We start from the raw sequence: 22,271 nt of genomic DNA on the forward strand, positions 1-22,271 counted from the left end.
ACACGCTCCATCTATGGACAGTGCTGGTGCTACAGAGCTGGTAAGCCTTCTTTGTTCTTGAATTTGCCCTGGTGCCCTAGTAACCCGTTTTGCCTCTCCAATTAGAAGGATCAGGTTGCAACGGCAGGAAAGACCATTGCCACAGGCCCTTCAGAGGAAGTGGAGCAGACAAGCCGGATCAGGTGGGGAGATAATCTAATCTGGTGTAAGGCACGTCTCCTTAGTCTGTATTGAGAGGTGGACAAAACAGAACTCCACATCAGCACATCTGATCCATCTGCTACCCAGGAACAGAACCAGTTTCCTACAAGGGTCAGTGGCACAGGCAGAAAAACTGAGCAGCTGGACTAACGGACTTCCTTTAATTATGGATGCTGTAGCCATGATCACCTACCCTTGCCTGGCTTTGCACTATTCCTCCCTCCGTCCCAGGGCTTCCTGCCTCTTTGGGGGTCCTGGAAAACCTTCTCAACCCTTCGAGATTTTTCCAAGGCTTCAACACTTGCTCCGTAGGCAGACCCCTTTCCACCAGCTGTTCGAACCCAAGCCGTGGGGAGGCCTTCAGGAGTTGGTGGAAAGGAGATGCCAACTTAAATCCCAAGGCAGCATTGGGCCCCTTTTCTCTTGAGGAGGGGCCATACAGGAGAGGAGGCTGAAGCAAGGGGTTTACCCATCCCTTAAGTCTTCTATCCCATGACCTCTTTGACCTGCAACTTTTGCTCCTTCAACAGTTGCTGAAACTGCCCTACTGTTTCTTCCTCACTTCCAACTTTTCAACACTATTATGGATTCTAAGTCACCTATTACAGGTAGTCCTTGCTTAACAACCATTTGTTTAGCGACGGTTCAGACTTACAATGGTGCGGAAAAAAAACAACTTAAGACCAGTCCTCACACTGACGACCGTTGCGGCATCCCCGCATTCATGTGATCACGATTTGGGGGCTCGGCAACTGGTTCGCATTTACAACCATCACAGCATCCCGTGGTCACATGATTGCCATTTTCAACCTTCCTGGCTTCTGGCAAACAAAATCAGTGGGGAACTGTGTGATTCACTTAATGACCACATGGTCTGCTGAATGCCCAGTGATTCGCTTAATGACCACCACCAAAAAGGTTGTAAAATCGGGTCAGATTCGCTTAATGACTGCTTGGGTGAGCAACCACTTGATCGTTAAGCAGGGACTACCTCTACTTGTCCAAAGAGAACATCAGCTCCCTAGAATCAATACCTCTATGTGCCGTGCTGCTCAACACTTAGGGCAAAGCAACACTTCTTCCCCCATCTTGGCTGCCTCTTTTCCTCCTTTTGTTTCAGGCTCGAGGTCCACCACGCCGGCTGAGCTGCTTTTGGCAAAGTGACCCACTTCCCAACAATCCTGAACAAGTCACGCTTGCTGTGTTTTTTGCTTCCTGCCTGCCAGCTGACATCATTCATTCCTCCCAGAACCAAGGAGGGCCGCCCCCTCCTCCCCGCACGGAGTGGCAGCCTGCTGAAGGTGTAGGTTACTAGGGCACCAGGGCAAATTCCAGATGAAAGAAGAGGAAGGATGGAGATTAACTGCCCTCCTATCGCAGACGGGAGCACGACCGGGGATCTAGCGCACACATTCTCGCCCTGCTGTTTGCGATGCCCGCTGCCTCTTTGGTCCTTCGTCAGCCTGCACCACGCTTTGTTAAAATGTTTGTTTGACTTTAAAGGGTGCCATTAGGCACGGAGCAGGAAGAAGCATCTGTCTTCCACCGGCTCGGCTGGCAAACGGAGCGCAGCTTCAGAAACGCGGGGCTGTCCGTCAAGTCGGTTCAGAGGCTGCAGCTATGGCAGAAATCAACACCTTGACTTTTACATCCTGGGGGATTCTCCTGTCCTAGAGGCCCAGCTGTGGTGTTGTGATGAGGAGGGCAGCTAGAATCAGGAAGATTCAAGTTCAAATCCCCAGAACCGCCAGACACTATGAAAATAGGAGCGTAAGAACGTGCCGATCCAGGACTGTAATAAAGGTGGATGGGATCTGAGGAGTAACGAACGGAACTGTCTGAAAACGGGACAGAATAAAAAAAAAAATCACACATCTTGGCAGCTGGCCAGCACGGTCTGTGTCTAACAGTTACCCTGCAGACGACAACAACAGTAACAACAAAAATAATACTGAACTTGCCTGCCGCCCGACTCTCAACAACTCAGGGTGGCTCACAAGAATCGAACCAAAAAATCACAGTATTGTTATTATTATATATTAGTGAACGGAGGACTAACTAGCAGGGGGACTTTTTGTATAGCCAATATCTAGGCAGAAGAGGCAGTTATCAGCAACTCAGGAGGTTTCCAGAAATAATTAAAAAAAAAAAATCTAATATGGAACTTTAGACTGGTGTTGGCCAAACTGAGCAGATTATTTTAAAACCCCTGAAATTCCCACGAGGCAGCCAATCTACACCATCTCAGGAGAGGTTTGAAGTAATGAAAGACGGGCCACGTGTTGCACAAGACTAAATCTTTTCAATAGAGGCCCGACTCTAAAACTCCCCATTCATGGTATCCCACCTGGGCAGAGAAAGGAAATCACAAAGGTGAACGAATGAGATTTCTTCCTTGTTTGGACATAAGCATCATATTCCCACCTACAGACGACAAGAAAAGCAAAAAAAAAACCCACCAAGAAATGTAAATGTTGGGGGAAAGGCGAAGGAAGGAAGGAAGGAATTGCATAAAGCACACAGGGAATATTTTGTCCTCATCAAGGTCCTGTCTGACAAACCAGTCCTGGTTCTGCTCCTTCCACAGTGTTGCCAACTCATCCCAATTTCCTTAATGAGATGAAAGCAAGCAACCTCCCACTGGCTTTCAATATATTGCTCAGAGCTGCCACGAATGCCTGCTAATGCACTTGGGTTCCCTGCATTTCAGGATGATGGACCTGGCATCGCAGGTTAGCCGGAATATTTCTCTTCTGCTATGAACAGGTCAAGGGCGGACGCGCTGCCATCCAAAACCACAAAAGTTGGGGACAATGGCCCGCAAGCAAGCGCAGAGAAAACGGGGTGGGATTAGAAACTACGTAAGGCTTTCCTGAGACTTTAAGCTGGCAAAGGGAAAAGGCCTGGGGTAGCTTGATCTACTCTAGAACGGGGTAACACGTGCATAAAATCAGTAGATGGAGCCTGCAATGCCAATCACTCCCCTCACTCCCCAATTATCCCATGCAGGGTACGGAAGCCCCTTTGTCAAGCTGCATGCCCAGGTTTAAATCTGGATAATCAAGCAAGCCTAAAACCATTATACAGGTAGTCCTCGCTTAACAACCACAATAGGGACTGGAAAACTGATTAAGCGGTATGGTTGTTAAATGAGTCACCACGGGACCAGATCTGATTTCATGACCATTTTTATGATGGTCATTAAGTGAGTCACAGGTCATTAAGTGACTCACCACAGTCATTACGTGAATCCAGCTTCCCCAATGGACTTTTTTTTTGCTGGAAGCCAGCAAAAAGGTCGCAAATCGCGATCACGTGACCACAGGACGCTACAGCTGGTCATAAATGCAAGCTGGCTGCCAAGTGCCTGAATTGCGATCAGGAGACGGGGGGGGGGGGGGTTGTGCAATATTCTGTGACAGTTGTAAGTGTGAGCACATGTCTTAAAGCATGTTTTCCAAGGCTATCATAGCTTCGGACCGTCATTAAACAGTCATTAAGTGAGGACTACCTGTATATAAAGTGGAAAATATGCAACCTCCCTCGTAACAACAAACATACAGACATACATACAGACACGCTGTGCTGCAATCTTCCCCAAGCTGGCGCCTTCCCAGAATTTCTAGCTATCAAGATTGTTGATTGTCCTGGCTCCAGTGAGACACCTTTGGTATAGCTGATATGCTAAAATTAACCAGCTTCATGCCTGGTTAGTGCTTGGAAACCAGAAGACAATCCTTGGAAGCCTTAGCGTGGGTTCCGCCTGGGAAGGAAGGACTGACATCAACAAGAGGGCAGCACAGGAGCATGAAACAGCAGCAGGATCTGCTAGATCCTCTTCTCAGTGGTTCCCACAGGCTACTTGCAACTGCAGAGATGAAGGCTGGAGTTCAAACCAGGACTTCCCGTTTTGACATTCTGTGGAGGACTGGAGGCCAGGTTCCGCAGAGATGGGTGGGGAGTGGGGGGTGATTGAATTTTCAAAACTCCCTTTTGGAGAAAAGAATCCAAAGGCTAGCAAAAATGATTGCCAACAAAGGAAAGAACTGCAGCCAGTCAGGCCGCTCTGCTGGCTGGCTTCAGAAAGTTGCAAGCTGGGCTGTGTATTTGGCACATCGCTCGCTGTGCTGAGATGTTGGGTTTGCACTGCAGGTCCTTTGTAACTACAAATCCCCACTCCGTGAAACAGCTGACAGGCGCAAAACTATTGCTATGAAGAAGCATCTAGATTTGTGCCCCATGCGTGCTTCCAAGGCCTTAACCTCCATTCGCTGAAAAGGCAGCCCGTTCCTTTTACACAACATCGAGCTGAGAGAAGGGAGGTCAAAAGCCAGTGGCTGAGTCCCCACACAGTGCTAAGCCATGGTTAGATTAGCGAGCTGGGCATTAACATTCCAATATATCTAGACAAGACTCAGGTAGGCAAAAGCTACTTTAAATCTGAAATACTAGGCTAACGCAATGGGCGGTCAGATTTTAAGGCCTGTAACAGTACGCAGAATGCTACTATTTCAACATGGAACAAGGGAAGATGGTGATTGCTTTGTGCACACAGATCTGGTGGAGGTGAGGGGTACATGCACACAGACTACTCTCAAGAACGATCCAGAGCTTTTAAAAAGCCACAAAAAGTTGGTTGCTGCTGATGTAAGGTCAACTGGCTTGAACTTATTACCACCCAGAGTCACTGGGAGCCAGGCGGTATATAGATGTTAATAACAACAACAACAACAACATGCTAATTCACAAATAGAATCCACTCCTAATTCAAGAGACTGCATCCTGGGCTTTTTTGCATGGAATTCAACAGCCCAATCTATCACACCCATGGCACTTGAACTAAGGTGCGGACATATCTTCATCTTCCCCATTAAGGTTCAACCTGCAATTTTTATTCGAATCGAATTATCCATTCAGTCATATTCGACCCTTGGCGATTCCATAAGCAGCTCTCTCCATGATTTCCGGTCTTGTACAGCTTCTTTCTCCTGCCAACCTAGCAGTTCGAAAACATGCAAATGTGAGTCAATTAATAGGTACCGCTTCGGCGGGCAGGTAACAGCGTTCTGTGTAGTCATGCCGGCCACATGACCACGGAGGAAGTGTCTTCGGACAAACGCCGGCTCTTCGGCTTTGAAATGGAGATGAGCACCGCCCCCTAGAGTCAGACACAACTGGACTTAATGTCAAGGGAAACCTTTACCTTTACCTACAGCTTCTTTCAGTTTCTTTGCATTTTGGGCTGTGTCTGCTTTGATTACATCCAACCAGCACGTTCTTCGGCATCCTCATTGTCTTTTGCCACTGACCGTTCCAAGCATAACGTCTTTGTCCAGCGATGTTGACCTCACGACGTGACCAAAGTAACTAAGTCTAAGTTTCACTATTTTTCCTTCTAGTGACATGACCGGCTTTATGCGCTTCAACACTTCTTTATTTGTTATCTTTGCAGTCCAAGGGATGCGCAAGAGCCTCCATGAAAATTCCATGAAAAGGTAATGTTTACTAGACTAACAGTAAAAAGAGGGCCTCCTTCAATGAAGATCCTCCACCCTGAGGAACCGTCCCATCCCAATCATGTTGACTATCCTACCCAGTCCGGCAGGAAGGGCACGTTGCGGACGCCGTCGGCTAAAGGATTCCGACTGGCGGGGTCGAGGAGAGCGTTTTCTGCCGTGGCCCCCGCCCTGTGGGACATCTTGCCCCTTGAGGTGAGGTTGGCCCCCCGTCTTCCGGCCGTCAGGAAGAGCGTCAGGACCTGGCTCTGCCAACTAGCTAGGGGATCCCTGGGGGTGGTTGGTGGCTGAAAGACGCTCTCTCCGCCTTTTAGTTTCCCTCTATCTTCTTCTATTTTTGTACTTTTTCTATTTTTATAATGGTTTTATAGCTTTTATTTGTAAGCTGCCCAGAGTCACTTATATAGTGAAATGGGTGGTGTAATAAATTTAACAGCAGCAGCAGCAGCAGCTGCCTTATCTCTGGACTTCCTGCCCTGAACAGGCAGTGGACTCGATGGGGCAGAAATCTCCCTCGGCAGAATGGGTTTGTAATCTAGGTGTCCCTGCTCACAGACCTTCCCAGAAAAATCCCCAGGAATCAAGAGTCATCCGGCCCAACAATCTCCAAATGCACTGCCCTGAAGAACAGAAACGGCACAGAGCACATGGGCATCCTTCTGTGGAATCAACACATCGCTGGTTTGGCCAAACCTTTCAGGCCAAAGAACTCGACTGCCCTCTTGCGTTTGAAGAAAAAACAACTCTTCGGTTTTGCGACCACGGATTCAAGTACTACGCCTTTTTGGATGGGTCACACAATTTCACCATGAAACACAGAACGCTACTCTAAAATGCCACAGACCCCATTATTATTAGTGTATTAAGGCTGTCAGCAATTTTTCTGGAAATCATCCAAGAGCACGGATGTGCGCCTAGGACCTGCGTTCTTCTGCCTTTCATTGGAGAGCAACACAAACCATGATGGAAGAAGGCTCTAAAACTTAACAGGCCTTGGCTCTCATTATCGTTCCATTACTCACCGTTTCTTGAATCTATGGTGTTAGAAAGAGGCCAGACCTTAGTACCCAGTTTTCACGTATCTGTGGTTTTACAGAGGAGAACTGAGATGGCCTTGAAGAAAGTTTTCCACAGCCATTAGATAAACACCAACTTAGCCCCACAACTGAGGAGGAAGTGAAGAAGAAACGCAAGATCATCCCACTTTGGTTTTTAGTACAGGTAGTCCTCGCTTAACAACCGTTCCTTTAGTGGCGGTGCGGGCTTATGATAGTGCTGAAAAATCCAATTTATGACCCTGGTCCTCACATGACCATCGCAGCATCCCCATGGTCATGTGATCATGATTTGGGCACAAACCAGTTTGCATTTATGACCATCGCAGCGTCCTCTGGTCACGTGATCACCATTTTTGACCTTCCCAGCTGGCTTCTGGCAAGCAAAATCAATGGGGAACCGCGTGATTGTTTGATGACCGCATGGCTTGCTTAATGCCTGCGGTGATTCGCTTAATGATGACAAAAGGTTGCAAAATCAGGTTGGATTCGCTTAATGACTGCCACAAAAGGTCGTAAAATCAGGCTGGATTTGCTTAATGACCGCTTCGCTTAGCAACCAAAATTCTGGTCCCAATTGTGGTCATTAAGAAAGGACTACCCGTATAAGAAAGGAAAGAGAGAATCTCTGTCAAGCTTTCAAGATTCTGTTGTTACACTCGACAACAACAGAGTTCCAGTAGTGGTGTCTGTTTCCCAATCTGGCTTATCCTGAAGGACTGATATATTTAGGGCTTGTTTCTTGATACTTTACACATATGTGAAATGGGTTTTCACGCCTGCTTTTTCAAGTTCTCATTATTTGAGGTTTTGCTATCTGTGGTCTTGGGCTGGAATGGAACTCATATTTTAAAATTCAACAATACCTACCTCCCCCGTGATTGGATTTGTTCCATACTTCTTTATCCACGGAACAATATTCCTAAAACAATGCAGACACAGAGTCAGAAGCGCTTGGAGAGTTAGAAAACACTGGTTTCTACATTTAAGTATATTCCACCCGTTCTTCCATGGAACTCAATGGGATCTCTGTGGGATTTCCAGGCAAATCTACTTCGTTTCAGTACGACTCTGCATGATGGATTTTTCAGAGCGTGTCCTGGGACAGTAGCACACAATGCCTCAATTTAGCTTTTGCATCCATATACATCATCAGGCACAAGGCTCAGTTTGGGGCAGAAAGTTGCAGGTGTGAGTTCCAACCACAGGTCAGATTTGGAAAAAGCCAGATACTCTGGAGATTTGCTACCAGCTAGTAGAAACCAAGGACGGGCAACTAGGACCCTTGGTAAGCTGTTAGCTCATCATTCTAGCACAAATCTTTTCCTTCCCTGCAGCTTGGGAGAGAAAGAAGTGTGTGGCAGAAAGAGAAAGGGGACCTTTATTTACTTTTGGCCACGTTCCCAAATGCCCCTTATTTCATCCCCACCATCGTTCATTCATTCATCAGCTTTATAGAGCCACCCATCTCACAAGAAGTGACTCTGGGCGGCATGCAAGAATCAATAAAAAACAGTACATATATAAAAACAGGCATTTGAAAATATAAAAATCAACAGAGATTAATTAAAACTAAAACAGATACAAACCCCAAGCAGAGAGAGAATGAGTACATCCAACTCAACAGTGGAGCCCTCTAGACAACTCTCCGGTTCCCTGGGACCCCAGGCACAGTGGCACAACCAGGCCTCGAGGGACGTCCGGAAAAACAAAAGGGGTGGAGCAGACCTAATGTCGTGTGCTCCCCCACAAGAGAATGGGACCCCTTAATTAAGAAGTGTTGCCCGAGGGTTCCAACCCGGAGACAAAGGAACTTCTTGTCCTGTTTAGGCGTGCCACAATATCCCAGAGAGATAATGGGGAGAAACCGCCAGCAGAGGCTACCACCAGTATCGTCAAGGCTCAGCGAACAGGAGACTTGCTGGAAGTCTTAAAGCATAGCTCACAAGCAAAAGATGTCTCTGAAGGCCCTTTGCAGAACATCATCCCCACCTTATCTGGAACTAACTTTGGTATCTCACCCAAATCCTAACTCACTTAAAAGATAAATACGAGAGAGAGAGAGAGGGAGAGGGAGAGGGAGGGAGGAATAAAAATAACTTACAGCAGGTCAAAGATGGTCCCATCTGGTGTGCAAACTGGATATTCAAATGGCTGCAAAGATAAGCTAGCAAGGAGAGAAAGGATTCCACTTCAGTAAAAAAGAACACAGTGAACCCGTTTGGCACAAGTTTAAGTCAACGCACGGAGATGGATGACCCACCCATGTAATACTGACTCCAACAAAAAGCAACTTCCAACATTCCTAGGAAAGTATGAAGGAATGAACTGGCATATTAGACTCCACAATTTCTTTCAAGCTTACCTACAGTGATCAAACGGCAGGCGCCTGAAGTTGGACTGTGGGATTTCTATTCAAAGGAAAAAAAAAATATATATCTATATATATATCTATATCTCACACATCCAGCATATTCATCCTCACATACACTATAAATAACATATTGCGCTAAGGCATGGTTTGTTAAAAAAACATAAATGATGGGTTTGTCGTACTGCTCATATTACAGCAGCAAATTCATTAGCAAACCACTGACTATTGATAAGTATGAACTATAAGGCAGATAATTTTCTTTTCTTTCTAGGTTTGTATTTTTAGTTTGTTTTTAAAAAATTTTAAGAGTAAAGATTGCCTTAATTGTGTAAGCATAAAGTAAATAAATTGATTTTAAAAAAAAGCCACGAGTAAGGAGGCAACGGTGGTTAAGAATCACACTTTACCTTTTAGGAGGCAAAGTGGGGATTTGGGGAGAGCAAGGGTGCTGCTTTGTTTTCAGTTTTGAGTATGGTGCTTTAGGACCCTGCAGTTGTGATCAATCTGTACCTACCGGAGTCAGAGAGGCCTTTAAGACACAAGCAGGAGATTATAGTCTCACAACCTCAAACTGCCCATCCTTACCATAGATTTCACTTTGCAAATCACGCTTAGCTGGAATCACATAACTTGCTGCACCCACACCAAATAAAACCTCTTATGGCTTAGTGCAAAGTGTGATCCCAGCCTGTGCTTTCCTTTACATTAGAAAAAAAATGTCCATTTTTTTGCAAACAGTCTCATATCACACAGAATTTAAAGTAAATTAAATAAAATGTACAGATGCTTAGATGAAGCCTATCCTGCCCTCTGGCCCACTGAAAAGTAGAGGAGATGAATGCACGATCAATGTCAGAGAAAAAGATCTTGAAACCTCCAACAGGATCATGAGTTCCCACCTCACATTTCATGCGAGAAGCATCTACACCAGCCTTTCTCAACCTCTGGACCCTGGAGGAACCCTTGAAATATTTTTCAGGCCTCAGGAAACCCCTGCACATTCAGGCTCAAATATAGGCCAGAAGTTACAAAATTATTCTATTTGTTTCATGGGTAGGCCTGTATATTTGCATTAACTGTTCTTAAACTGAAAATAAAGAATGAAACTTACCTCTTTAATGTGAAGTTGCCCAAATTTGAAATAATTTTTTAAATAAATCCTGATCTCCCAGGGAACCCCTAGTGACCTCTCGCAGAACCCTCAACCTCAGCGGAACCCTGGTTGAGAAATCCTGATCTACACAAACAGAATGAGGCCAGGATGCTCCTGTCACCTACACATAGCTGCAAGGACGTTGCTACCTTTGAGTAGGAGCTTCATGCAAAAATCTTGACTGCATGGAGCACCTACAGGGCAGCAGCCAGCCAAGGCCAGATATTTCCCTGCACTCATCCATGCTCAATGTGCAAGGATCAAGATATCAGAGCCAGCAGGGACCCAGAGCGACAGTACAAGCCAATTGCCCATTTTAATTATGGTGTTTTCTTCAAACTTATATAGCACAAAGGAGGCTCTTCAGATGAAGGCAGTGGCAGACTGGTTAAGGCAGTGTTTCTCAACCTTGGCAGCTTTACGATGGGGGGAATTCAACTCCCAGAATGCTGGCTGGGAATGTTGGCTGTGGAATTCTGGGAGTTGAAGTCCCCCCTTTTTAAAGCTGCCAAGGTTGAGAAACACTGGGTTAAGGTATTGCACTAAACGACTCTACTCCAAGTGACTTTGGCCAATCTCCCTTTTAGCTCAGCCTATCTTACAGCTGGGATAAAATGAGGAACATATGTATCTTGTTTTAAACTCCCAGGGGAATACACACACACACTCTTATATATTAATATATATATATATATATATATATATCAAACAAAAAAAAATTCAACAGGCCCAGGTCACATACCAACTTTCTTGCCTCCATAAAAATGTGTATATTCTGTACATGTTATGTACCTAAAAGAGAAAGAGACAATTAGAGGAAGATGTACCCAGACTTTCAAGAAGAAAAGATCCTAGTAACAAATTGCTTGTATGTGTCCACCCTGACATGCTAGAGCAGGGTTTCTTGAACTTGGCAACTTTAAGATGTGTGGACTTCAGCTCTGGGAGTTAAAATCCAGATTCCTTAAAGTTGCCAAGTTTGAGAAACACTGGGCTATAGGGAAGTAAATCCCTTGCTGTTCCTTCTGCAGCCAATGGATGGAGCCAGATTAGAGCAACCATACCTGGGCTGTAAACATCCAGGCAATCAACAGGTGGCAGCAGTTGAAGATTTCTGGTTTTCTTCAATGCCATCTAATGGTCCTCATTGATATTGCAGCCCAAATCTGGTAGGCATGGGACTGAGTGGTCCTCCTCCCTGTGCAGGATAACACCTGCAGCCTCTTTGGGATAAATGGACACAAAGCAATTTATTACACTGAGGACTGTAATAGCTGCTATCTTCACCCAGTGCACTCCACACCAGTTGAACTATTGTCAGCCTTACCAGGTAGATCAGACAGGAAACACGACCAGATAACCTAATCCTACTTTATTGTACAGCTACATTAACAGAATCTTGCAAGACTGAAGGTACAATTCTCCCCCCATCTCCTTTACAGCCTGAGAAACTAAGGACGGTTCCTTCTGAGCCTCTTGCCCTGCCCATTATCCAGCTGTGGGCTATGCTGCCTCTTATCTGACCATTCCACACATCTTAAGTGGCTGAGGTTGAGAAATACTGCTCTAAAGGATCGAGGACTGGGACAACACTGAATTAAACAAGTGGATGGGATTGTTCCTCATCTATTTACCTATTACATTACACATTCAACTCCCAGCCATCTGTCTGTCTGTCTATCTCATTTATATAGCTGCCCATCTCACATAGTGATTCTGAGCAGCGTACACAATAAAACAATCCAAACAGATAAAAACCAATTAAAAATACAACCAACATAAATTAAAAAGGTAAAACACAAAATCGCAACAATGACCACAATCACCACCATACAGAGAGCGCCTCCCCCTGAACCATCATGTAGCCGTCTAGCAGGCTCCACTCTATCAAGGGATCTCTACAGACTGAATGTTATATATTCATTAGACTCCTGAACTCTTTAATAATCCCCTCTTACTTCATGGGGTACATGTTGTATGTGGGACCGTGATATTTATCAGGGATAATGATTAGGGGAGTGGAATGGTAAAGAATATATATTATATATTATAATAATTATCTCTTGTGAGCCAATTGCAACGAAATTTCATTTTAACGTGCACTTTGGTGCACAGTGGAATGACAATAAAATTCTGTCCTGTTCTGTTCTTTTTCTATTCTAGCCGATTCTACTCTATTCTTTATATATATACAGCGGACTGAATCGGCTTCCCACCTTGCCTTCAGCTTTGGCAGGACAAAGTCTAAGGAAGCAAGGAAATAGACAAGCGCCAGTGCCCAGCTTTATACCCCGCCAGGAACCCTTTTCCTCCCCACAACAACCTCCCTGCCAGGTAGGCCGGGCGAGATGCTCCGCCCCCGCAGAGCTGCCAAGGCGCCCCCGCGACTCCTCCCGAGCCGCTTCGCTTACATTTTGTCCTTCTGGTGCTGCCTTTTCCCCATGGCGGCGGCGCGTCTCTCTCCCTCCGCACCGGACCGAAACCACCCAGCGAGAGTGAATGGCTCCCCGAAATACTCGCCTTCCGGAAAAGAGGAGTCGCGGCTCTACTTCCGGTTTAGCGGGGTGCGCCGCATAAAGCGGTCCCCGCCGTGGAAACGGGAAGCTGCCAGTTAAGGTTCCGCTTCTTCTTTTGCCGCTTCAAAGCGGTGTTTGTCAAATTTGGCAGCTTTTAAGAAGTGTGGACTTCAACTCCCAGAATTCCCCAGCCAGCATGCTTTAAGGCGGGCGGACCTCATCTCCCAGAATTCCCCAGCCACCACGGCAAGCATGGATTTTTATTTTTCCAGTAATAAATGTGGATCTCTCTTCAGCTGGCTGGGGAATTCTGGGAGTTGTCCACACATCTTCAAGTTGCCAAGTTTGACAAACACTGCTTTAGAGGGCCTCCTCTGAGCTTTTTTTTGTTTTTAAGGAATCTAAGCAGGGCCAGGGTCTGATTAGTCCTGGGATAGGGAACCTTTAGGGAATTTGCAGGGCTGTAGGCTAGACAGCAAGGTTGGAAAAATATTCTGTAAGGAGGCCCTGGGAAGTTTTCTTTCAACCAGGACAAAGAAAATTGCATGAAGTCTTCAAAATTGGCTTTGCTCAAAAGATTCATCTTAGTCATAGCAGGTGACAGCATCTAATCCCCCTTGCCTGATTTCAAAAAAACAGCCTAGGTTATCCCTTGGATAGGAGACCACTAGGACAGCTAGGCTAGGTTGAGAAATCTACCAATCCACTTCCTTACTGTTGCCAAAAATAATGCACAGACATGTGCAAGTTCAGTAAGCTCAGCTTGAGGGTATCTTGATATTCCCACTTGATGAGTTGAAGTCCACTCATCTTAAAGCTGTTAAGGTTGAGAAACACTGGTATAAGCTGTTCTTCCTCCATATAGTCATAATGGCTGGATTGCAAACTGACCACCCACACAAGTCCAGTGTGGTTTAAGGCTCAGGGCATGTTTGCATAAAATGGGATTTTACCAATTTCACAAACCAAGTGAAGATAGAGTTCCTCCCTTGAATGAAACCTAAGAGGCATTCCCCAGCATTTTTAAACTAGAAGTTCAAGCTGTCAAACTTAGTCCATCCTCTGCCCTTCTGCAGAGTTCCACCTCTCCATTTCTGCCTTCATCCTCTTACACCAGCCACCTGCATTTCCCAGCCTTGAGCCTCTGGACGGGTTAAGATAAATGCAACCACGTAGACCCACGGAGACTTTTATAGGCCAACCCAGCATACATGCTTGTCCTGTTCGATTTCGGAAGATCTAATCACAACTAACTCTGGACCCAGCTCATCTTATTTAGTTCCTGTTACATTTCCATCTCTGAAACAATTCAGGACGTATCGTGAATTTCATGGCTGTGCGAGGGATTCGATCTGGATCTCGCCAGTCTTAGTCTGGACAATAACATATTACATTTTTAATGCCTTTCCTTGGAACGTGTAGCTAGGCTTTGAAAGCAAATGAGGCTGGCCCCATCTTCCTTTCCATCTGTCAAATCAATGATCTGACCCATCTCTCTGAAACAACACTGAACAATGCCTGACCCGACTGCTTGGCTTTTCAGGAGAATCCCCCATAACAAACTAGGCTGAAAATCCTGCTTGGAAAGGCTCAACTGGTATTCCTTGGAAATGATATAAACACATCTTCATTACAGGACAGCATTACATGCAGCTGCAAATGAGGAAGGAAAAAAAGAAGACTTAACAGCAAGTTCATACAGTACATGTAATACTGTGGATACCACCAGACACGTAACAAAAGGAAGGCTGTTTACAAGAGTGTTATTTCTGATACCTCCCTTGCTTTAAGAGTGGTGCTACACAGTGACCCACCGTCAAAAATAAACGAAACCGACTATCGACCGCAAACGAAGGCTGAGTTCGAGATCTGTTTTCACAGGCGGAGGCCTGTACAATTTAATGCTACCACAAGCAGCACAAGAACACTCATGTTTGTTCTTAGATCAATGCAATGTTCATTTATTAATTGTACTTACAAAAAAGGCCCCACCCCACCCCAAAATCCCTTCCGGTTTCAGCTATCCCTCCCCGTTTTGCCAATACCTTTTACAAATAGTTAAAAAAAAAAAGAGGACATTTATTTTGGTACAATTGTTCAGCAACGTAGCTGTCATAATTAATGAAGTTACGTTTCATACAACAAGAGGACTCAGGGGAGGGGGGAATTATTGGTTATCGGCCAAATAAAATTCTCATATTACAAGTTAGCAAATTCTAGTATAAAAATAGTCCATTGTGATCGAACAGCCTGTAATTTCTTATTGTTATTCGCAATTAAAGAGTTTGTTGGCTGCATAATTCTTTAGGAATTTTACGATTTTTCTCTTTTATGCGGCTCCTGCTTTATAACCCAAATACAGGAGCCTCCATAAATCCTCGGTGAAGAACCCTGAAGCAAGGGCTTGTATGACATTCAGTTTAGCTTCTTGTAATGTGCTTTTCAAAGGATATTCAAAAGGCTCACAAACAGTGTCTCTTTGATATCTCTTATATCAGATCTGGAGTCCAACGGTCCCTTTTGAAGGCCATTCTCTTTCCATGGCAGCCATCAAGCTGTAATGCTCAAATTCCAGGAGGGAACCGAAAAAACACCTCCATTCATCCCCGTATTTTCACACTTCCCTCTTGCAATCTTCTTTCAGAACGACAATGTTTTGCTTGTTAAAAGGCCCCAGGCCTGCCTCTTGCCCCGCGTTTCCTGGGAGTGTTCACTTCCGACAACGGACCCTCTCCTTCTGCCTTAAAGCTTTCCTGCTCTCACGTAGGCTGGCGAAACATCTGAGAAGGCGCTACTTGTCTTTCAAGATGTCCAGCTGCTCTTGGTATTCGGTGAAAAGCCGCTGGAAACGAAGGTTCTGCCCGATGACGGGTAGCAGTTCCTTGAGCAGGTCACGCTTCCGTAAGCCCTGCGCAGAAGTAAAACAAACGAACATGTGAACACGAATGAGCATCTCATAAAAGTCAAGGTTTGAGGCTGGACTGCAGTGAACTGTTTCCATTGCTCGTCTGCATGGAAACACACTGTGGATTAAACAGAGGGCACAACGTCTTGGCTTGCAGCAATTTCTACAGAAAGAGGCTCTTTTCCAGTCACTAAAAAAATCGGTTAACAAAACGTCAGATGTAATAAAGCCTGCTTCGTTGGTAAGCCCGAGTCATCAGGGGACGCCATGAAGGGAAACCAGCGTCAGCAGGGAACACTGTTTTATGTGTTCCACAAGGAAACCAACACTTACCACGACAGTCGATTCCCACTGACTTCCGGATGAAGAGTGGACAGGTCCTAACAAATCCTTGCATAATTCCCTCAATCGATATTCAAACCCTGATGAAGAACGGCAAACAAAAGAATACTCGGAAACAGTGCAACTCTTTCCAATAAATGAAGCCCAGTGGCACGTGTGTTTCAAATGTTTAGAGCAGCGTTTCTCAACCTTGGCAATTTTAAGATGTGTGGACCTCAACTCCCAGAATTGGCTGGCTGGGGAATTCTGGGAGTCAAAGTCCACACATCTTAAAATTGCCACGGTTGAGAAACGCTGGTTTAGAAGCTGGTATAATTATTAACTCTTGTCAGGTAGACATTTGCCCCCATCCTGGGCTGCGATTCATGTTTCTCTATAAGAAGAAGGGCACTGGAACATCATCTCCCCAGACCTTAGATTCAACCCTCCTGGCCTTGAGGAAAGCTCTAGGAAGGCATGGCTCTGCCCCATGGCTGCGGGTTGGGCAATGGCGGGGAGCTTTTAGAATGGCTGCGTTGAGCTGATGTACAGATGGATTCTGTTGCTGATCAGGACTATGTTTCTTTTAAAATTATTACTGATGGTTTTTATATGCTTGTATATTGATTTTTTTAAACTTGCTTTTATTAGACTGCTGTTTTTGCCTGGTGTGAGCTGCCCAGAGTCACTTAGATGAGAGAGGCATCCACACAAATAGAAATAAGAATAGTAAGCTGGAGTTTCCCAAGATTTCTGGTTTAACAAGCAAACATGTTACTTTACATTGCCCGCTGACAGCAGGGTAAGCTAAAGAAATCACAAGTGCTTCGCCTTTGTAATGGTATGTGGAAAAGCCCTTGGGAGACCGGGGAGAAGAGATGCTGCCTAGGGAAAGGTCAGATAAGAGACAGCTTAGCCCGCAGCTGTATAGTGGGTGGGGCAAGAGCTCAGAAGGGACCCTCCCTAGTTTCTCAGGCTGTAAAGGAGATGGGGGGGGGATGAGCCTGAAGGGGAGGGTGATGTGATGGTATGTGGGAAAGACCTTGGAAGACAGGGCCAGAGACACTGCCTAGAGAACAGTCAGATAAGAGACAGTATAGCCCGCAGCTGAATAGTGGGTAGGGCAAGAGGCTCAGGAGGGACCCTCCCTAGTTTCTTGGGCTGTAAAGAAGATGTGAGGGGTGGGGGAGAACTGTCCTTTCAGACTTGCAAGATTCTGTCAATGTAGCTTTACAGTAAAGTAGAATTAGCTCATCTGGTCGTGTTTCCTGTCTGGTCTACCTGGGAAGGCTGACACCTTTCTCTTAATGCAATGCCTGAATCAGGATCGTGGGTTACCTTTCCAGGAACCAGAATGCAATCTAAGCTCCCCTTCCGAGTGCTCTCTTCTACCATCTGCAGCAGAAAAGGAAAACGCAAAGAGCACCCCTTACCTTCCTTCACCAGATACCGTGCGTAGATAAGGAGCCAATGACGATATTCATGACTTGATTGTAAGGCCAGGGCCGCAGCCACCTGATTCTCCAGGTACGCCGTTGTGGTTTCTTGCTGCACCAAATGAGGCATGGAGAACAACTTGGCAGCCTGTCGCCCAGAGCTGCAGAAAGGAGCCGAGAGAGGACAGCATTCAGGAGCCGAGAAGGGAGGGGGCCCGGCAGAGGAGCTTTTGCGGGAAATCTGCGGATTTCTAGCAGGGGCTGCACTCAGAGTTCAAGCTTTTGGTGGCCTGAGGGCGAAGGGCAGTGAGGGAGAGTGAAGCAGACAAGGTCCTGTGCATGGCCAGGGCTGGGGTTTTTCTGCTTTTTCTTTCTTATTATCCAGGGGTGGGGGTTAAAAAAAAAAGCTGTGCTAAGTTTAAGCGCTTTAGGTCAACAGGTTTGTATTGCTCTTGCCATGAAATCAAAGCACAGTAGACTCTCGGTTAACCAGCACCCATGGGGATTGGTAGATGCCAGATAAATGTAGTTTCTGGTTGCTTGAGAGTTACTATTAAACCCACACTAGATGGCAGCAGAGAGATACAGATTTTTCTGCCAGTTGCTTGAGTTCTGGTTAACTGAGAATCTACTGTATTAACAACAACACAGTTTACGTCCACTCCAGCAGACTCTAGTGGTCAACATATGTCACAGTCGGAGAGTTACTGAGTTAGTAGCAACTCATCGTTTGCTGCTTTGAGCAAAAACAACCCTAGGTTCAACTTTCCCCTTTCTCCCCTCCCTCAGTGCAAGACAGTGATTACAGGTAGTCCTTGACTTAGGACTATTTGTTTAACGGCGGTCTGAAGTTAAGATGGCCTCAGAATGGGTGCTTTATGGTCTATAAAACATTTCCGAGCGTCGCAAAGCATTGCACCATTCCCCGCGGTCACAGGATTGCATTTTGGGTGCTTGGAAACTGGCTCGCATTTACGACCAGTTGCAGCGTCCCATGGTCACGTGATCACGTTTTGCGACTTTTTTGCCATTTTCCAGCAAAAAACGCCCATAGGGGAAGCTGGATTCACTTAACCACCACCTTAGAAATGGCCGTAAAATTAGGTCTGGTCACACGGTGACTCGATTTACGACCACAACAACTTACAACGGAAATTCCGGTCCCAATTGTGATCATAAGTCAAGGACAACCTGTAGTGGCTTTCATTCGTAGTTTCTGGCAAGGACTTCTCCCCAAACTTCTTCTCTTTGATCAGCACAGGAGCAAAAACAGCATAAAAATAATGCTGATTCTTCTAAAGGACAGCGATCGAGTGGGGGCTGCATTTGAGTCATTGGTAACAGAGCACCACTAGCAGTAACAATAATTATTAATCCTCCCATTTACCTCTTTCTGGTTTTAATTTATGATGGTCCCTTCAGTAAAACTTTAGATAACCAACTCAGGGTATAATATGGTTTATCTGTTACTAAGAAAGTTATACCCGTGCTGGCTGTATTTCTCTTATTACATTTTGGATTTTATCTAAGGCCGGTCACTAACCAAACTAAAGTCATGTCGGTTTTCATATATCACAACATTTAGAGCTTGGTGGATTCTAGAGGGTTCTCATGTTGGAGTTGGGCAGCTACAACAAAGTTAAATACATCCATCGATCAATCAGTGTTGCTCAAGTAGCTTAGTTCTCTTCGTTCTCAGTGGGAAAAAGTTGCAAGAGCTGACAGGTGTACAAGTCTTCAGCTGTGCCTAAGGAAGCAACCCACCAGTGCAAAGGACAAAACATTCAAGGCCGTACTTAGACATTCTTCCTTGTATGATGGCTAAAGGTCCTGAACACAGCATGGCCTCCTGGGATGGTAGACTGCTCCTAAAATCTGCACACTGTGCCAAAGTTTCCTGCTTGTCAGAGACAAGGTTCCTGGAAAGACAATACATATTACAGTTAACCAAAAGGGAGAGGACGGACTTCGTCTTAAAATTAAACACACAAAATGGAGGTCTAACCCACGGCTTCACTTCCCATCCGGCCAAATGGGTGAACCTCAAACCCCGTTTTGGATCCATCATCCCACAGCACAAAGAAGGTACTGCAGCCTCTTTGCAGCAGCCCTCATCTGAAGGAACAGGGTGATCAACTGCAAAGTACGTTTCCAGTTTAAAGCTGTATTCTAGCGAGGGATGATTCCGCAGGAAGCCCAAGGGAACAGAGGGAAAAAAGCCACCTTATTGACATATTTACTCAGATTTTGCTCCTGAAGCATTAACTGCTGAGATTCTGCAGCAGATATACCCTGCTTAGCTCTCAAGGTCCACCTCCCCTGTACCTTCCAATCTGGGGCCTACCAGGAAGACAAAGAAGGATTGAAGCAATATGCTTTTCCATCAGACATATTCATCACGGGGATGCCATGCTGAGTCAGCAGGATTTGAGAGACGGTGGTTTCACTTCCTGCAAAGATCAAATGTAAACATCAGTTTTCTTGGGAGCAGAGCCATGGGGGTGGAACAGGGTGGGGAGGGGTCTTGTCAGCTCCCTGGTGGAGCAAAGGGACTGCGTGAGTCCCAGGTTCAAATCTTGACATTATCTGAGAATTAGGATCCCAAGTAACACAACATCCAAAGATGCTGTCAAGCAGAGTAGAAAACACTAGGTCAGATGGATAGCTGACCTGATCTACACGTCATCCTATGGCATACTTTGCTTAGCCATGGTTTGCTAACTAAGCCGTAAATAACTGGATTCACCCGATACATCAAGCCACCAGCCAGAGTGCCAAGGCGTGCAACTCCCAAGTGACTTAGTTCACACAACGTGCTAAGCCAAAATCCTAGGAACTATGTTACGGAGTAGCACGACCAGGGAACACAGCAACAGAGAGGCAACTTCAGATGCTGTATTCCTTTCACAACAGATTTCATCTCCCAAATTTCAGCATTAGAGAATCTGGTGGCTGAATTGTAGGGGGGCCCAAAGAAGACCGAATGCATCGAAACAGACGACCGAGGATAAATGTTTAAAATCAACTTCTACGGAGCGTTTGTGAAGCAGCGGAAAAAGGAGAATAACTCATATCCATTGCCAAGAATGTGCCAGAAAGCGAGAGGGCCAGAAAAGAAGTTTATTGCTCAGGAATAAGGAGCCCGAATAATAATAATAATAATAATAATAATAATAATGACCGAACTATGGGGCTGAAATATTATTTATTTATTTATTCCATTTGTATAGCCGTCCATCTCAAACCCGTGACTCTGGGTGGCGAACGATCAATACGAATATGAGATATGAAGGAATGTTTCAATATCTATATGAAATACCAAGGAAGCGAAGCAGCAGAATTACTACATTGGCCTCCCACCCTGAACGTCCGTTCCCATAAGAATAGGCAAACGGCAGCTCTTACGTGTTTGGGTCGACCTCCTGTCAACTTTAGCCCTGGTCCAGGCCATCTAAAGGGCATCGGGTTGCTGACCTGATCCCAATAAAGAGAATTTAGATGGCCCCCGCTGGGCATGGGCCCCATTACCTGTTAAGATGGTTTGCAGGGACTCATCCTTCACCACCACCAACTGCTTCCGCACATTCCTGAAAGGGAGAAGGTGTGGAAGAAAAAGGGCTGTTCGGCCCCGCAAGGTACGTCCTTGCAAGGGAAGGAATTAAAACCCGGCATGGGGGAAACGCACAGCGCTTACCAGACCGAGAGCGTTGCAGCGGTCGTGAGAGCCATGATGTAAAACCCCGTGCAGTGCAAAGTGGAGATGGGGGAATGCAGAACGATGGGAGGGAGGAGCCGACGCCCGCAAGCCGAAAACACAGACAGGGTCCGCCTTTCGCAGGCCACGCTCACCACCTCGCTGGGGGGAGAAAACACAAGAGAAACAGCCGTTTGGCGCTTCTCTTTCTTTGAGAGGCACACGCCGCAAGCTTCCCAGCAGCTGCTTCCAGAGCTGGTTTGTGTGCAGAACAATCACAGAGCCAGAATGAAAATCAACATCCGGGTGAACAAGGCGTTTGAAAAAAAGTAGTAATACAACCAGCTTCAAAGGGCCAAGAGATCCAGGACAGAAAAAAAATCACGCAAAGATGGTTCTGGATAACTAGTTTATAGGGGGAAGTGAGGCCTGAAATGCAGATATTTGAGCCATTACATTAGATCGGGGTTTCCCAGCCAGGGTTCGGTGGCACCCCTGGGTTCCGCGAGGAGTCGCTAGGGGTTCCCTGGGAGATCAGAATTTATTTGAAAACGTATTTCAAATTCAGGCAACTTCGCATTGAAGAGGCAAGTTTCATTCTCTATTTTTAGTTTAAGAACACTGTGAATGCATACGGACAGGCCTATGCATGAAATGAATATAATAATTTTGTAACTGCTGGCCTATCTTTGCGCCTGAATGGGCAGGGGTTCCTTCCCCGAGGCCTGAACGGCATTTCAAGGGTTCCTCCGGGGTCAAAAGGTTGAGTAAGGCTGCATTAGATGCTGCACTAGATTCGGAGAGTTTCAGTCCAATCCAGAGGGCATCATCCTTTTTAATCCAACATGTCAAGGTTTTAGACTGATGCACCTATACATTCTCTCTTTATTGCACGTCCTCAGACTCACAGGCTTACCAACTTCCCGCTGCAGAGAGAATCCGGCTGGTGAGCACCGTTTCCCACTCTTTCCCTTCCCGGTTGCACTTCAGTCTGCTGAGCTTGGACCCTCCCACTGTCGTGATCTCGTTTTCCACCTCGATATACATGGAAGGGTCAGAGCTCACCTGCAAGAGAGATTTCTTTTCAACCCTGAACATGA

At 45.8% G+C, this 22,271-nt stretch overlaps 2 protein-coding genes across 3 annotated transcripts in view; both read right to left on the reverse strand.

The window, feature by feature from the left end:
• The window catches only part of PPIL2 (peptidylprolyl isomerase like 2), a 51,173-nt gene extending 38,363 nt beyond the window's left edge, over positions 1–12,810 (reverse strand). Inside the window, exons 1-5 of the mRNA XM_063315453.1 lie at positions 12,711–12,810; positions 11,042–11,091; positions 9,138–9,183; positions 8,877–8,939; positions 7,643–7,694 (exon numbers count right to left, since the gene is read on the reverse strand). Coding sequence (XP_063171523.1) covers positions 7,643–7,694; positions 8,877–8,939; positions 9,138–9,183; positions 11,042–11,091; positions 12,711–12,742 — 243 coding nt within the window. The 5' untranslated portion in view covers positions 12,743–12,810. The remainder of the gene's footprint in view (positions 1–7,642; positions 7,695–8,876; positions 8,940–9,137; positions 9,184–11,041; positions 11,092–12,710) is intronic.
• A 1,875-nt stretch (positions 12,811–14,685) lies between these two features.
• LOC134505632 (protein HIRA) overlaps positions 14,686–22,271 on the reverse strand; it is a 121,959-nt gene continuing 114,373 nt past the window's right edge. For both annotated transcript variants that reach the window (XM_063315452.1, XM_063315451.1), the window contains 8 exons: positions 22,088–22,236; positions 21,172–21,333; positions 21,006–21,064; positions 19,822–19,927; positions 19,274–19,396; positions 17,475–17,638; positions 16,054–16,142; positions 14,686–15,723 (listed from right to left, as the gene is read on the reverse strand). In XM_063315452.1, the coding sequence (XP_063171522.1) occupies positions 15,607–15,723; positions 16,054–16,142; positions 17,475–17,638; positions 19,274–19,396; positions 19,822–19,927; positions 21,006–21,064; positions 21,172–21,333; positions 22,088–22,236 (969 nt within the window). In that variant the 3' untranslated portion in view covers positions 14,686–15,606. The remainder of the gene's footprint in view (positions 15,724–16,053; positions 16,143–17,474; positions 17,639–19,273; positions 19,397–19,821; positions 19,928–21,005; positions 21,065–21,171; positions 21,334–22,087; positions 22,237–22,271) is intronic.

Source organism: Candoia aspera, chromosome 15 (genome assembly GCF_035149785.1).
Source record: "Candoia aspera isolate rCanAsp1 chromosome 15, rCanAsp1.hap2, whole genome shotgun sequence".
Lineage (NCBI taxonomy): Eukaryota > Metazoa > Chordata > Lepidosauria > Squamata > Boidae > Candoia > Candoia aspera.